General features: G+C 45.7%; 1 protein-coding gene across 10 annotated transcripts in view; it reads left to right on the top strand.

The window, feature by feature from the left end:
- The window catches only part of Atp8b4 (ATPase phospholipid transporting 8B4 (putative)), a 214,737-nt gene that overhangs the window by 178,443 nt on the left and 22,153 nt on the right, over positions 1–14,141 (top strand). For all 10 annotated transcript variants that reach the window (XM_010638545.2, XM_033765227.1, XM_033765228.1 and 7 more), the window contains 2 exons: positions 810–993; positions 1,518–1,741. In XM_010638545.2, the coding sequence (XP_010636847.1) occupies positions 810–993; positions 1,518–1,741 (408 nt within the window). The remainder of the gene's footprint in view (positions 1–809; positions 994–1,517; positions 1,742–14,141) is intronic.

The following is a 14,141-nucleotide window of genomic DNA, read 5'->3' as shown; positions in this document are numbered from 1 at the left end:
AAAAAACAAAAAAAAAAAAAAAAAAAGTCACTTAAAGATATCTTGAAGTGTAAGGGGATTTGTATTTTTTCTCAGTGTGTTTATTAAAAAATGTACATGACATGTTTTCCAGAAAAATAATGACATAGTTAATCAAAAGGGATTATATTTGCTTTCTAGTAACTTCCCTAGGGTATCTAAAGGCTCTTATGCATTTGAATACGAACAAGATAGCACTGGTTTGGGAACCTATTTGAGATACAGGTTGTACAGCACCCTTTTGCAGGGCCCTCTGCTTTTGGTCATGTTGTTCTTCAAGGGTAAATCTGCAGATCGTTGGCTTTTCATCTTGCCTGCACATTAACAGCCAAACAACAAATGCCAGTTATATAAAACAACAACGCAAAGGAGACGAAAAGCCAATCTCATTAAACCAACAAATCACCACCGTTTATAGTTCGCCCTAAACTTTCGAGATGGTGAGTAGTTCCACCCTTTGCCTTCACTAATGTTGGTGAGCTCTAGACCTTCTCTGACATCCCACCAAGGAAGCAGCACAGGAAGGCGTCAAGGAGGATGTGTGAATGAGCAGCAGTGTCTTTTACTTTAAAATCCCTTATGCGCACTCCAAGTTCAACACACATTTCTTTCGTTTCTGTTGCCTTTGGGACCATGAGTCTACCACAACTCTGTGAAGTAAAGGAAATGAAGTCGATTAAATGAAGTCAACTGTAAAAAGTCAGTTTAAAAACCTGACGTTTGCTTCCCAATTTACAGCTCTGAGTTCTTGTTGCCCGTTACTTTCTGGATTTTTCTTTTTACTATTCCAGGCCCATGCTCTTGAAAGTGACGTCAAGAACGACCTCTTGGAGCTCGCCTGCCTGTGTAAGGCTGTGATCTGCTGCAGAGTCACCCCGCTCCAGAAAGCCCAGGTGGTAGAGCTGGTGAGAAAGCGCAGGAATGCTGTCACTCTGGCCATCGGCGATGGAGCCAATGATGTCAGCATGATAAAAAGTACGACATGTTCAGAGGGGGGCATTCTGTACACCCAGGGCCCCCCAGTTTCAGCATCTGCTGATGTGTGACAGAGATTGCATTAAAAGTGTACTTCGCAGAGGTTCTTAGGTCGGTGACACTTTTGAATCCAGGGCTTCCACCACTATCACCATTCACAAGAATGTCTGCCTTTATTGAAGTCATCTTCGTACTTTGTAGATTAGAAAAAGGACATTGGCCACCTTGTACTGTTGGGGGACCTAAGTAACTACATTGCAGAAAAAGAATAGCCCCTGGGTTTAACACCATCTCTTCTGCGTACGGATTGTAAAATCTTACGGAAGTCACGGAGCTGTCCTCAGCACAGTTTCCTCTTATGTGAAACTAGGGCAGGTACCAAGCTATCCGGAGTATTTCATCAGATAATGTTTGAGATAATAATTCTAGCTTCAGCTACAGGTTTTCAGTAAATGAGAGGCAGAAAAGAGCAGCGATAAGTTTCCGGAAACATCCGTATCTCTGCTCCCCTCTCTTTTCTGCAGCTGCTCACATCGGCGTTGGCATCAGTGGCCAGGAAGGACTCCAGGCGGTCTTGGCCAGCGACTACTCATTCGCCCAATTTAGATACCTGCAGAGGCTTCTCCTGGTGCACGGAAGATGGTCCTATTTCCGAATGTGCAAATTCCTGTGCTATTTCTTCTACAAGAATTTTGCGTTTACACTCGTGCACTTCTGGTTTGGTTTCTTCTGTGGTTTCTCAGCCCAGGTTGGTGAAAAAACATGTTTGTTTCTTCCATCAGATCCCACGAATTGCTACTGGCGCTCCCTCTTGGCTCTTCACTGATCCGTGTGACAGTGTTACAGTTGTACGATTAATGCCTGACGTAAACTTGGACTCTAACCTGAGAAGAGTCTGTGATCAGCAGGAATTTACTTGTGTGCTCATTTACTTAGTAACTAATGAGTGCTCCTTCCTATGCACTGTTCAGTTTTTAATTCACATATTTTAGAGTGTTGACAGGTGGCCTTGCTGAAGAAGACTTTCAATTAAAAACCGACATTAAGAATCATAAGAGGGCTAGAGATTTGGCTCAGTGGTTCCGCCGCCTGTCTCACAAGCATAAGGGCCCGGGTTTGATTCCCGGTACCAAAACAAAACAAAACAAAACCCAAGAATTGTTGAGTATCTGTAGTGGGGAGATGAAGGTTCGATCAACACACTGTGTATCTGGGCTCAGAGTAAATCTGTTTATCCTGACATCCAAGCAGTTTTGATAGCTTTAGCCAGCTCATTGGCTAAAAGTTGATCTACAGACGATGCTAGTAACAAGTAAGGAACGGCAGCAAATTCATAAGTTAGGAAGCTGTTTTCATACCTGCGAGCAGATAGCAGCTCAGTCCGGACCACACACACAAACTCTACACAGTTCACGCTTCTCCCTCACGGATCTTCTGATCCTGATGTCATACTTGGCATCAGTTTATAATTTGTAACCCTCAACAAATTATTATAGTTGTAATTGTCTTTGATAATTTGCCCTTTTAACCTGCATGCCAGAGACAGAATTGATTTTCCCATCATGATTACTGCATTAAAATGCTTCTCATTTGACAGTGCACCTACTCTTACCAGGGAATTTTCTACTTTCACTTATTCCCATGTTACTAATAAGCCCCCTCCTCCTTCAGCCTGAAGGGCTCCCTTCAGCAGGGCTTATAAGGCCAATCCAGTGGTGACAGCTCTTTCAGCTTGTTTGTCTGAGAAAGTCCTTGCTTTTGAAAGACAGTCACTGGCACTCGTATTCTGGGCTGGCGGGTTTCCTCTCCCTCCCGGCCTTCTGGGTTCCTGCTGGATCTCCCCTTCGCCTTGCTGCCTTTCACTTTCTGTTGCTGGTGTTGTTTGGGGGTCTAGTTTCCCCCACCCTGAATCCAAGGCATGTGCTCTACCCCTGAGCTATACCTCCGGCCTTGTCTTAACTTTCGACAGTTTCTCTGTGGTATGTCTGGGGGCCTCGCTGGTTTCATCTTCTTTGATGTTCTCTGGGGTTCGTGGTTCAGACTTTCTCTTTCCTTTTCCAGGCATGGTGGTTTCTCTCTGTGAGTTCTTTGTGTATATTTTTTTGTCCCTTTCTTTCTCACATAAGTGGCTCAAGCATTCTGCTCTACTGACCCCAGGAGCATCTTTCTGGCCGTTTGAATTCCCTGCCAGGTAAATCCCATATCTTTACATCATTTAGATCAGTTACTGGAGATCGATTTCTTCTTCCATCTGGAATTCATTCCAGTCTTTCTTCGTTTTCTTTGGCTCTGTATTGGCCTTGCACATGAGCTAAGACATCTTGTCAGATGCCTCTAGTAGGAGAAGGATCTCAGCAATTCATCTAGCCAGAGATTCTAAGGTGTCTTCCAGGCCACAGCCAGTGCACCGCTATCTGTTTATTGTGTCGCCTGGACATGAGGATGTCCACGTCCCGTCAGCACCCTGCTGGATTCTTGAGATGCAGCTGGAAAGGGTGGAGTGTTTACTGTTTGCTCTAATCCCTTCTCTCTTCATGGTGAAGCAAGGCATGGGCATGTATCGCCACCTATCTCTGCACTGAGCCAGGGAGATTTGTAAGGAGTGCCCAAACCTCAGTGTGGGCTGCACCCCAGATCCCGGGGGAAAGAGCTGTTGAGAGCAGATCCCTCTCCATTTTCTGTGGTCTGGGACCACTCAGGAGTGCTAAGCCCCCTGCCTCCCAAAAGAACATGAAAGAGGCAGTGCCATGTCTGGCCTCCATAGGAGCCACGAGCCTCGGTGTGTGACCACCTCCTTGCAGGAAGAGTGGGCAGCCTGGCTTTGTCATGGGCTAGTGGAGGGAAGGCTCACGATGTGCCAGGCTCCAGATGTGGTGCTAACAAGACTGTTGTTTGTTTGCCCTGTTAGTTCTGTGATGCAACTCTTTTGGCGGTCTAGCCATGCGCTCCTTCCAGAGAACACCCACAGGTCTGTTTCCTTGAACTCAGGACCCAGAGTGACAGCCCAGCGCCCTTCTTTTGTTCCATCCACACAGGACCTCTTCATCTTTCCTGAGGCAGGGGGATGGGGTTGAGTGAACAATGGACATCCACATATCAACGTTTTCCAGGGGACTTAGAGTCCCCTCCACCTTCCCACCAGGTCACTGTCTCCAAGGTGTATTACCCGTCCCAGCTGCACCCAGACAGGCTCTGGCGGGAAGGAGCATTATTTCAGGGCTGAAAACGGCATTCTCCAGTTTAGCCCTTCTATCGTGGTTTCACGTAGTTTACCCAGGCTCTCTGCAAGAAGCGGGAACGCATCTAGACACGAGTTGTGGACAGTGCCTGGTGTATAGAGGCTGCTGCGGGCATTTCGTGGTGTTGGATGCTTCCGGTTCCAGGAGAGCTTTCCCCTGTGCTCTCGGTCCCCCGTGCCATGGCCCTTCCTGCACCTGCTCAGTCCGAGTCTGGGCTATGCGAATGTGTGTAGCCAAACAATGCCATGGGGAGGCAGCTCAGGGTCCTAGGTGCTACCTGTGCTGAGGGCTTTAATTCCAGATGGTACTGTTTCCCATTCTGAGGGTATTAATGATACAATAATCAATTGGGCCACAAGGGATATATTTCTTAATTCTTTACCAGTCCATCCTAGGAAAGTCATCGATAACTTTCTTGTATTTGTTTTGTTTTGTGTGGGACTTGGCCTCTTTAGGCAAAGGAGCAATCATTACATAAAACTGAGTAGGAATCCTACACCTCTCTGCCCCTGTTCTTGTATTTGTTTTGTTTTGTGTGGGACTTGGCCTCTTTAGGCAAAGGAGCAATCATTACATAAAACTGAGTAGGAATCCTACACCGCTGTCTGCCTGCCTGCCTCGCCCCCTCTTTCCTTCTCTCTCTCTCTCTCTCTCTCTTTCCTTCCTTCCTTCCTTTCTCTGCCTCCCCCCACCCCATACTGGGGGCTGAACTCAAGGCCTTCACATTGAGCTACACTGGGACTCAAACTCACAATCCTCCTGCTCCAGCGTCCCGGAGTTCTAGGGTTACAGGTGTGCACCATCACTCATTATTATCTTTTCCCTGTTTTGTTTTTTATGTTTTTTTTTTTTCTTGAAGGGCTTGATCAGCAATAGATTTAACTGAAAAATGTTTTGGAATATTTTCTTAGCCCTGTTTTTCTGAGGACAATACGCTCTCACGGAGGCAAGGGAAAAGAAAACAACCTGTCGGGGAGGAGTATTATTGGAATCAGAGGCTCCATGGGGGAATGAATGGAGCAGTAGTAGGAACTCCAGGGCCTGCAGACGTAGCATTGCCAGGTGTCTCTTTGGAGCCGTTCCTGGGTGGGTGAAGCTTTAGTCACCATCTCTGTCACCCCTGGGAGGAGAAACACGCACCTAGATCTTCAGTGCAGAACCAACAGCATTGGATGTTTGTTCATTCAACAGCTATCAGCCGAGTGCCAGTTTCTTGCCAGGGACCCTGAGAACCTCTGGGGACACCAGAGTGACTTGGAGGGATGCATTTCCTGCCCTCAGAGAACTTACAGGCTGGAAATATGTTATTTTCATAAATGAAAAACTGATGTTGGATAGCTTCTCCATAGCCACAATTCTTTCTTCTTCATCCTGGGTCTCTTCTGAAGTCAGTGTGTCCTTCTCAAGGCTCATCCTGTGCCAGTCCTGCCAATGCCCATTAGGATTCATAAACACTGAAATATTGTTCCCTACACGTCTCTTCAGATTGCATTAAAGTAATCCATTCTGCAGCTGAAAACAGCTGACCAAATGTGAACAGGCTGTGTTTTTTAGACACCCTGTTGACTTCTTTAAAAGTTTAATGAATGAAGTCAGGTGTGCTTTTTCTGTACCTCCTCAGCCCACCTTTCAGAGCCGGGTGAATTCCTCTGGGCTGCTCTCTTCTTCTCTGATAATATCTCCAGTACGTTCCAGACAGTGTCTGTCCCTGGTGGTGGGCTGGGCTAGGTGACCAGGTCTGGTGGGCTCTAACATCTGAGGCCCCAGGGGACCCGAGGGAGGGGCTGCCCTGCCTGTGGACTAGTGGCATTTAGGAGGTTGTAGGCGATCGGTGCTATGATGCAGGTTGAGCTGTGCTTGATTACTGTACTCCCCTTTGGTCAACTCAGTTGTGATTGGAATTTGCCTTCACTAGCCTTGCTAGGTGTGCTCTCCTGGTGAAAGAAATGAAGCACAGAACTAAAAGCATGTCTTGTTGAAACCTAGAATCTTTGCCTGGCAGGGAATTTCAGACAGATTGAAGGTGGCTCCTCATTGTACAAGGAGGCACTCACATCTCTTAAGAGCTGAGATCAGTGGCGAGCAAGGCTGGGACTAAAACCCAAGCCTCTGAGGTTGCATTCAGTATGCTGTTTACTCTGGTTACTAAGTGGCTACTCAGTTTATCATGAATTTACAAAAGCTAATGACCATGTCCTTTTGTACTTCCTTTTCAAACTATATTTGCTCAACCCCTGATCAACAAACATTTCCTTTATTTGGAATCTGAAGGAACAACATTCAGAAACACTCAGTTCCATAGGACCATGCAGGCGGGAGCCACCGCTCCTGTGGAGAGAAAGCTAATGTCTTGGGTGGTATCTCCCAGAGTTTAGACCCATAGCATGGGTGAACATTCCCCTAGGGCCTAAGTGAATGGCCTTCTAGAATGATCTAGAATCATCTGGAAGCTTGAGGCCACCTTCTGCCAGCAAACACTCCAACTGAACAGCTGCTGAGAGACAAATCAAATATAATCTGTCCTGATGAGATTGCCAGGCAGATCCCTGGTCCACAAGTCTGGGTAAAGGTCAGATATGTCTCTAAACTGAATCACAGATCCCTCTTCAGCACATGCCTTATCTCAATCTGTTATTGAAGCCTCGTGACTTCCATGGAGCCTACTGTGGGTTTATGTTCTCTATTCACACCTGTAACTTATTTTAGGAGTACCCTAAGCCTTCAGGACTTTTAATAAAGTTGTGCCTTCCCCCACCCTGAGAGAAAGCCAAAAAGAACAAAAATGTAGAGGCTCTATTTAGGAAATTGCCATTCGAAACTGTGTAATTACTGGCACCGTGTACTTGGGAGATGATATTATCTGATGACAATTTATCATTGTCAGGGAGATACGGAGCTGTGTACTTTTAAATTTCTGCTGTGATATGGAAGCAATTATCTTGTCAAGGCTGGAAAAACTTTGGTTCTGTCAAACAGTATAAGAAAACTCACAATGAAGAGTTTGGAAAGTGACGAGAAAGAGTGCGACCAATTGCAAGGTTTGGATGACTTCATGGGCTTGGTTACCTGGCACGGTGGCTCCACCTGGCACAGTGGCTGCCTCCCCCTGGCCTTCCAGATGTGGCTATGGAAACCCAGGATGGGGCTGGTGCTAGGGCTTCCTGGATCCTGCTAGTGCATTTCTGCTAATTACACAAATCAAAAGCAGATGTGCTAAAGCTGAGCACCTCATATTTATTCCACAATGTGTTTTTTTAAAATGACAAATGTTTTTTAAGGCCAAAAAAAAAAAAAGTTATTATATAGCTCTCCTTTGCAACACACACCCAGTGAGTTATGGAGCTCGAAAAAAGCAGTTCACACCATGAGCTAAATAAAGAGCAGGGCCAGTGGTCTTGGAGCAGAAATCCCTTTGAAACTGTTTAAAGACCTTATTAAGGTTTATTTACATGTGGCATTCTACAAATCCTGGATTCTGTGTTCTCCAAACTGTTTTTAGATTGTAACTTATATCTGGATTATTTTTTACTCTATATAACATGGTCCATAAGGCTAATAAATTACTCTGACAGAGAAGGCAGCGAGGAGGAGCTTTTCTTAAAAAGGAATACAAGAAGGTTGGCAAAGCAGAGCGCTCTCCTCTCTCATGTTTCTGATGGTGTGTCAGGTAGATTAGTGGCTACCTGAGGGGTGTGGCTTCCTCTCTCATTCTGAATACTGAAAATGAGCAGACGTTTTGGAAGTTGAACCAGTGTAGGCGATGCTAGAAGGACAGGGACTTTGAGGCATAGTTTTTGTGGAGTTCCTGTTTATATAAACAAGCGAGGTTACTCAGCCATGGTGCTGGCATCATGCAGGTAGTGTAGTCTCAGGACAGACTGCTCCCACATCAGAGCATCTGGTCAACCATTGTGCGGGGGTGGGGGGGAGGTGACAGAAGGTGGGTGGACAGGTCTGTGTGGGTTCTGTTCTGGGCTCTTGTGCCCCTCTTAGCCATTCCTAGTCTCCAAAGGAGAATAAAAAGGAGGCGTTGTCTAGGATAATCAGGTAGTTTGAAATTTCTTGCAAGGAGTAGAATCCTGACAAAGAAGAGACTGTGCTTTTGGCTTTAATTTCTGTGACAGTCCTTGAATCTAAACCACGCTAAAGCCATTGCCCTTCCCTGGGAAAGGCAGTTTGTAACGTGACTGACTCAGCATGTTTCCATAGAACCTGGGACAAGGCCAGAATCAGAAGTGATTGATATAATTACGTTTGTGAGGAAAATGCTACATTCCATCAAGGTACTCATTTTCCTTTAAGTCTTATTCTATTGATTTTGTGAATATAGTAGTTTTAGAGTTAAATATCTATGATTATTGGCCCAATAAAGATTTATACTTTTTCATCAAAAAATAGAATTGATAGGAAAATGTACCTTGTGGCTCACCCATGAAAAACATCCTTAAAGCTTGGATCCCTGCATACCCCACCCTCTTCTCCTCATTTTCCCCCTAACTTCCCTAATGACAGTGTGCATCTCCTTTCACGGAACACTCAAAGCCTCCTGAAATCCTCATTTTATCACTAAGGAAACTAAGATGTGGTGAGATTGGTGTCTGACGCCAGCCCACACAGTGGCTGCAGACTCCAGAGCCCTTACCCATAAGGTGCTAGGTTCCCTTGACTGAGTACTTACCGCGTGCCAGGTGCTGAGTTGCTTTAGGCTCTGGGGCCCCTCAGATGCTCTGTCTCGTAGGTGGAGCTGGGGACCAGCATGTAAGTTAGGGGTGGGAATCAGTGTGCGTGTGTGTGCGTGTGTGTGTGTGTGTGTGTGTGTGTGTGTGTAATGGCCTGAAACTGCCCTGAGAGAGCAGCCCATCTGATGTGGAAGAATTGCTGCTTGTGATTTTAGTTTCTGTGAGAACCCTGCTGTCTACAACCAGGAAGGGCATTTCTAAAGTGAATGCTTCTATTTGTCATGGAGAATGGGCACAGGCAGGGCTCAAAGGCTCCCTAGGAGACCTGCCCAGCCACGCTTCCAGGACCCATCGTATGAAGCAGGTGAACAGCCAGAGGCCGAATGTCCTAGCAGAGGGTCCCGGGGAGGAGAGCCGCAGCTGTGAAGAATGGTCAGTGCATCAGGCATCAGTGTGACTTGGGGACTGATTTCATGTGGGTGCTGGAGAGAGTGAGGAATCCCAGACATCTGACCTGGATGCTAGGGCAGATGTGGCAGTATCAGAAGCTAGTGTGGGGGGCATAGGAGGTGGCTCTGGTTAGAGGGCTGTGAGAAAAGCTCAGGTGTCAACATCACAGGTTTGAGGAACCTGAGGTACATCCATAGAGGAGATAAATAAGTGGCTTTTATGAAAAGTTATAAAATACTTCACAGCTACTTGTAGAGCACTCTTCATTGGCTATGTGCTGCTCTGGGGATAGGGTTCTACGTATAAACAAGTCTGTTTCCATGGCAATTACACTCCTGTGGGATGAAGTATGTCAGTAGAGGATTTCAGAGTTAAGAAAGCATCGAGTGATCTAAAAAGTCTCATTGAAAGCGTGACTTGGACTTAGGGTTTAGAATGAATCACCCATAAGAATACTGTCTTAGACCCGTGCTTGTCCCTGGGACAAAGTACCCTAGACCCAAATTAAAGGAAGAGAGGTTTATTTTGGCTCATAGTCACAGTCCATAAAGCTGCTTTCTTCATGGTGTCAAGGAAGCACAGAGATGCAGGAGGAGCCCAGGAGGGGAATACAAACCAGGTCACACTCCCAGTGACCCACCTTTCCTGACCAGGCCCCGCCTCCCAACACCAAGCCAACCAGCTTAATTGGCCGAATAAACCAGTCACCTTTTGACAGCCCTACCTTGGGTACAAGTACTCTAACATAGGGCATGGCACATGTAAACGTCCTGAGGCAGGAGAAAGCACAGGCATTTGGAGAAAGAGAGAGTGGAGCTTGGTGAGAGTGAAGGTGAGGGTGAAGGGGTAGGCACAACTTCGGAAGGGCTCTATTCAAAGGAAAGTAGGAAGCCACTAGTGAGTCTTAACCCAAGTGGACACTAGTGTTGTCATTTTAAATGAAAAAAAATCTAAAATTTAATGTTGAATTTTTATAAAAACTATGTTTAATGCATGCTTTCAACTGTGTCAGACAAAGTAAAGAAAGAGACTTTCAGGGAACTGCCAAGTGATACCTCTGGCTAAGAAAGGTAGCTTTGTGCAGCAGCCAGTATTGTAGACATCAAGGTCCCTAGGCTGGGACTTGCTCTGCCACTTTGTTGGCCACCAGTGGCAAACTCTGTGATCTCAATACCCCATCTACCAATACTTGTCATATTAAAAATGAACATGGGGAAATTAAATATTTATTAACTCATAAAAATAACTCTGAACATGTTTACATAGATATTTTTGAGAAAACTCTTGTGTTTTCCAAAACAAAACAAGACCAGAAAAAAAACCCTAATGAAAATGGTGTCATTGCTTAACACTTTGGTAAAACTATTTGCCCTAATAAAAGACAGCCGGGTTTCCATACCTGCTTCTCTGCTCTTGGCAGCTGTGGCATCACAAGTCAAATATATTCCCAAGAGAATCAAGTGAAGTGGCAAATAAATGACTTCTTCGTTCTGTTATGAAAATGGTTTTGACATTGTGGGTGCCCTTACAGGCCCCCCGAACACACTTAGGAAAGCTGTGTTGAGATTCGACATTGGTCATCTTCTAGCCTCTGTGGGACTCCATTCAGTCCCGGGCCTGGAAACTGGAAACTGTGAAGAATCCCTCCCCTCGGGTCATAGGATTCAGTGAATTAACAGCAAAGCACTTAGACCAGCACAGTGCGAGTCCCTAGTAACTCTCAGCTATTTTTCTTTTTGTTCTTGTAATTCTGAGTGGAAACCAAAGCTCTTCCGAGAAATTGCAAAAACTCATTGAAACTTTATTCCAACTGATTTTCCCTTCCTGTCTCTCTTGCTCCAGTTGTAAAATGAGACTTTAAACCTGGGTGCCAATTGACAAATGCTACTGTCAAATAATTGGAGGTTTTGATGCTGGCCAGTTGGTGACAAGGAGGCCACTTTATGCCAGGCTGTCAGCTGCTGACAGTTTCATTCACTGTTGCTCCCAATCCTTTCCTTCTTAGCTCTTCTCCTCCATGAAGCTGGTAGTGGATGAGCGGAGAGGGGAAAATTGATTTCAGTGACACTAGGGTCTGCTGGGGGCCACAGCCTCAGTTTACCTGCTTTCTCCTCTTTGATTTTCCACACCATAGTCACGAGATAAATTGATGAATTTGAGGAATGAACATCAGATGCCATCAGCAAATTATTGAGAATTCATGTCTGCCCTCTGCCTTATTGTTTGTTTGTTTGTTTGTTTTTAATAGGAGCGAGTGTAATTCTCAGTCTTGCCTTCACACTGGAATCACTTGGGAAATTTTAAAACCACCACTACCTAGATTCTGCCTCCACATGTGCTGATTTAATTGGGCTGGGTGTGGCACAGACATCAACATTTTTTAGATCCTCATAGTCTCCAAGGTCTTACCAGGCTGTGACTATAAAAGGTCATATGCTTTACTTTTTTATTGTAAAATATAAAAACCTACCATAAATGTCAACTAAATGATTTGTTATAAAATGAACACGTACCATGATCCACCACAAGAAAGAGGACATATTGCCAAACACCCAGGGCTCTTGATTCTCTAGCCACAATTCTTTTCCAACTCTTTGGGGGTTACTGTCACCCTGACATTTTTTACTCTGTGTTCTTGTTTGTCTTATAATTTATGAATTATAGAGTATTAATCCCTAAACGACATGGAATAGATTTGCACATTTTTTTCATTTTATTTAAACAGAGTCCTGCTTCTTTAGCTAATGTTACATTTTTATTCACTTGTGGTTTGGGATTTTTTGTTGTTATTCTATAATATTTTATCATATCAATGCATGAGTGTCTTTGTCCATGCCAGTCCTGGCGGATATTTTGGTTGTTTTGGTTTTGGACTATTACAGTCAATGCCTCCATGAATATTTTTGCATGTATCATGGCACATAAAAGTAGACATTTCTGAATATAGACAGCTAGAAGTATAGTTGCTGTCAGTCACTTTCCTGGCACTGGGACCAAATGCCTGACACCCACAATTTGAGGGTGGAGAGGTTTATTTTGGCTCATGGTTTTGTAGAGAATTCAGTCATAGCCTGCTGGCTGCAAGGCAGGAGGGGGATGATGGGAGGAATCTCATCTCATAGAGGCAGCCAGGAAAGGACAGAGGAGGCAGAAGCCAGGGACAGGAATTGACCCTCCAGGCCACGCCCCCAATGACGCCTCCAGCCAGGCCCCGCCTCCTAAGGGCACGTTCAGCGTAGAACACAGCCATGGAGGAATCTGCTGATGAGTCGGACCCCACAATCCAGTCGCCTCCCACACCCCTGAGGCTTTGAAGCGACGTTTTAGGTCTAAACCCTAACCACTGGACATAGTCACTCATCAGAAGGAAGAGACAGGCAGAGCTGCGGCCTGTTGTGGTGGGCTCTCGGGACAGGCTGCAGCTGGAGTCAGACCCTAACACACCCCTGCTCGGGCTGGGACCTGGCAGGTGGCGCGGCTCCGAGTGCTGCTCCCAGGAGCGCTGTCAACCTGTTCTCGGTGATTTCCCTGGGTGCAGGGCCAAGGTGCACTGCTCACACCAAGAGTGGAGGCCCTAACGACTTGCTTCCCACTCTGGCCCCGAGGGTGGCCTCCTGCAAGTGCGGTCATAGGCTCTCTAGCACGACCGCAGGCTCGGTTCATCCCACCCTCAGCAGCTGGGAGAAGCAAACAAGGAGTTTCTGGAGAGAGCTCCAATCATCCTAGGCCTGGAAATAGTTAGAAGTTCTAATTTGCTCCTTGATCTTGACAGGTAATTCCCTGCTATCTCATTAGCTCCCTGATGCTTTGACGTGAGATGCTCTTTTGATGTCTCAGCTCTTTCCGGTTATTTATTTATTTATTTTTATTGAGTTTATTGGTACATTTAGGGATACAGTACAGTTACATTCATTGTTGGGATCATGTACCTTTATATGGCAAGTCTTGATTCTCATTTTTTTCCCTTTACCTCTGCCCTCCCTTCACCCGAGATGCTCTTGATGTCTCAGTTGATCTTGACAGGTAATTCCCTGCTATCTCATTAGCTCCCTGATGCTTTGACGTGAGATGCTCTTTTGATGTCTCAGCTCTTTCCGGTTGTCTTCGGTGGGAAGTCCAGCCTGGATTAATTGCTTTGGCACATGCCCCAACACACACACACACACACACACACACACACACACACACACACACACACACACCCTATTTGAGTGGTGTGGGCTTGTTGCAGAAACCTGTGCTAAAATAACTTGAGGGTTTCCAGGGAGCACCTGAAAGCTTTCCCCGTCTCTACTCAAATCCCAGGACAGCCGCTCCGTCTTCTGCAGGTTCCTTTCCGTCTTGCCACGTCAAGTAGCATACTCTTCAGGTGGTGGTTGCTGTCTTGTCTCACTTTGCTCTCAGTGTGGACGGGCTGTGGTGTGTTCGAGTTGGCCCAGACTGTTCCCAACGGCCAATGGTTCCATTTTCAGGAATTATGTGAGCCTGTGGTTAACTATGGGCATTATTAAAAATTAAATTATACAAACTTATAATCTAATTAAATTCTATTAAAAACAAAACCAAAACCCATACACTGACAACTCATCACTTCCTAATTACTTTACCATGCTTTTGGGGACGCCTCTGTTGGCCTTGTCTTGGGGGTGTTAGGTGATGCTGTGCTGTTGGCTCCCCTTTTCCCAGCTCAGCATTTAGTGACAGCACTGCTTGGGATCCGTCCCAAGGAGGACTGGAGTCTCAGAAAATTGCAAACGCTACAAATCAAGGCCTTTTTAAA

This window comes from Fukomys damarensis, unplaced genomic scaffold (genome assembly GCF_012274545.1).
Source record: "Fukomys damarensis isolate Sample0158 unplaced genomic scaffold, DMR_v1.0_HiC HiC_scaffold_17, whole genome shotgun sequence".
Classification (NCBI taxonomy): Eukaryota; Metazoa; Chordata; class Mammalia; order Rodentia; family Bathyergidae; genus Fukomys; species Fukomys damarensis.
The sequence above is the reverse complement of the archived record's forward strand: the minus strand, read 5'-3'. Positions and strand labels throughout refer to the sequence as shown.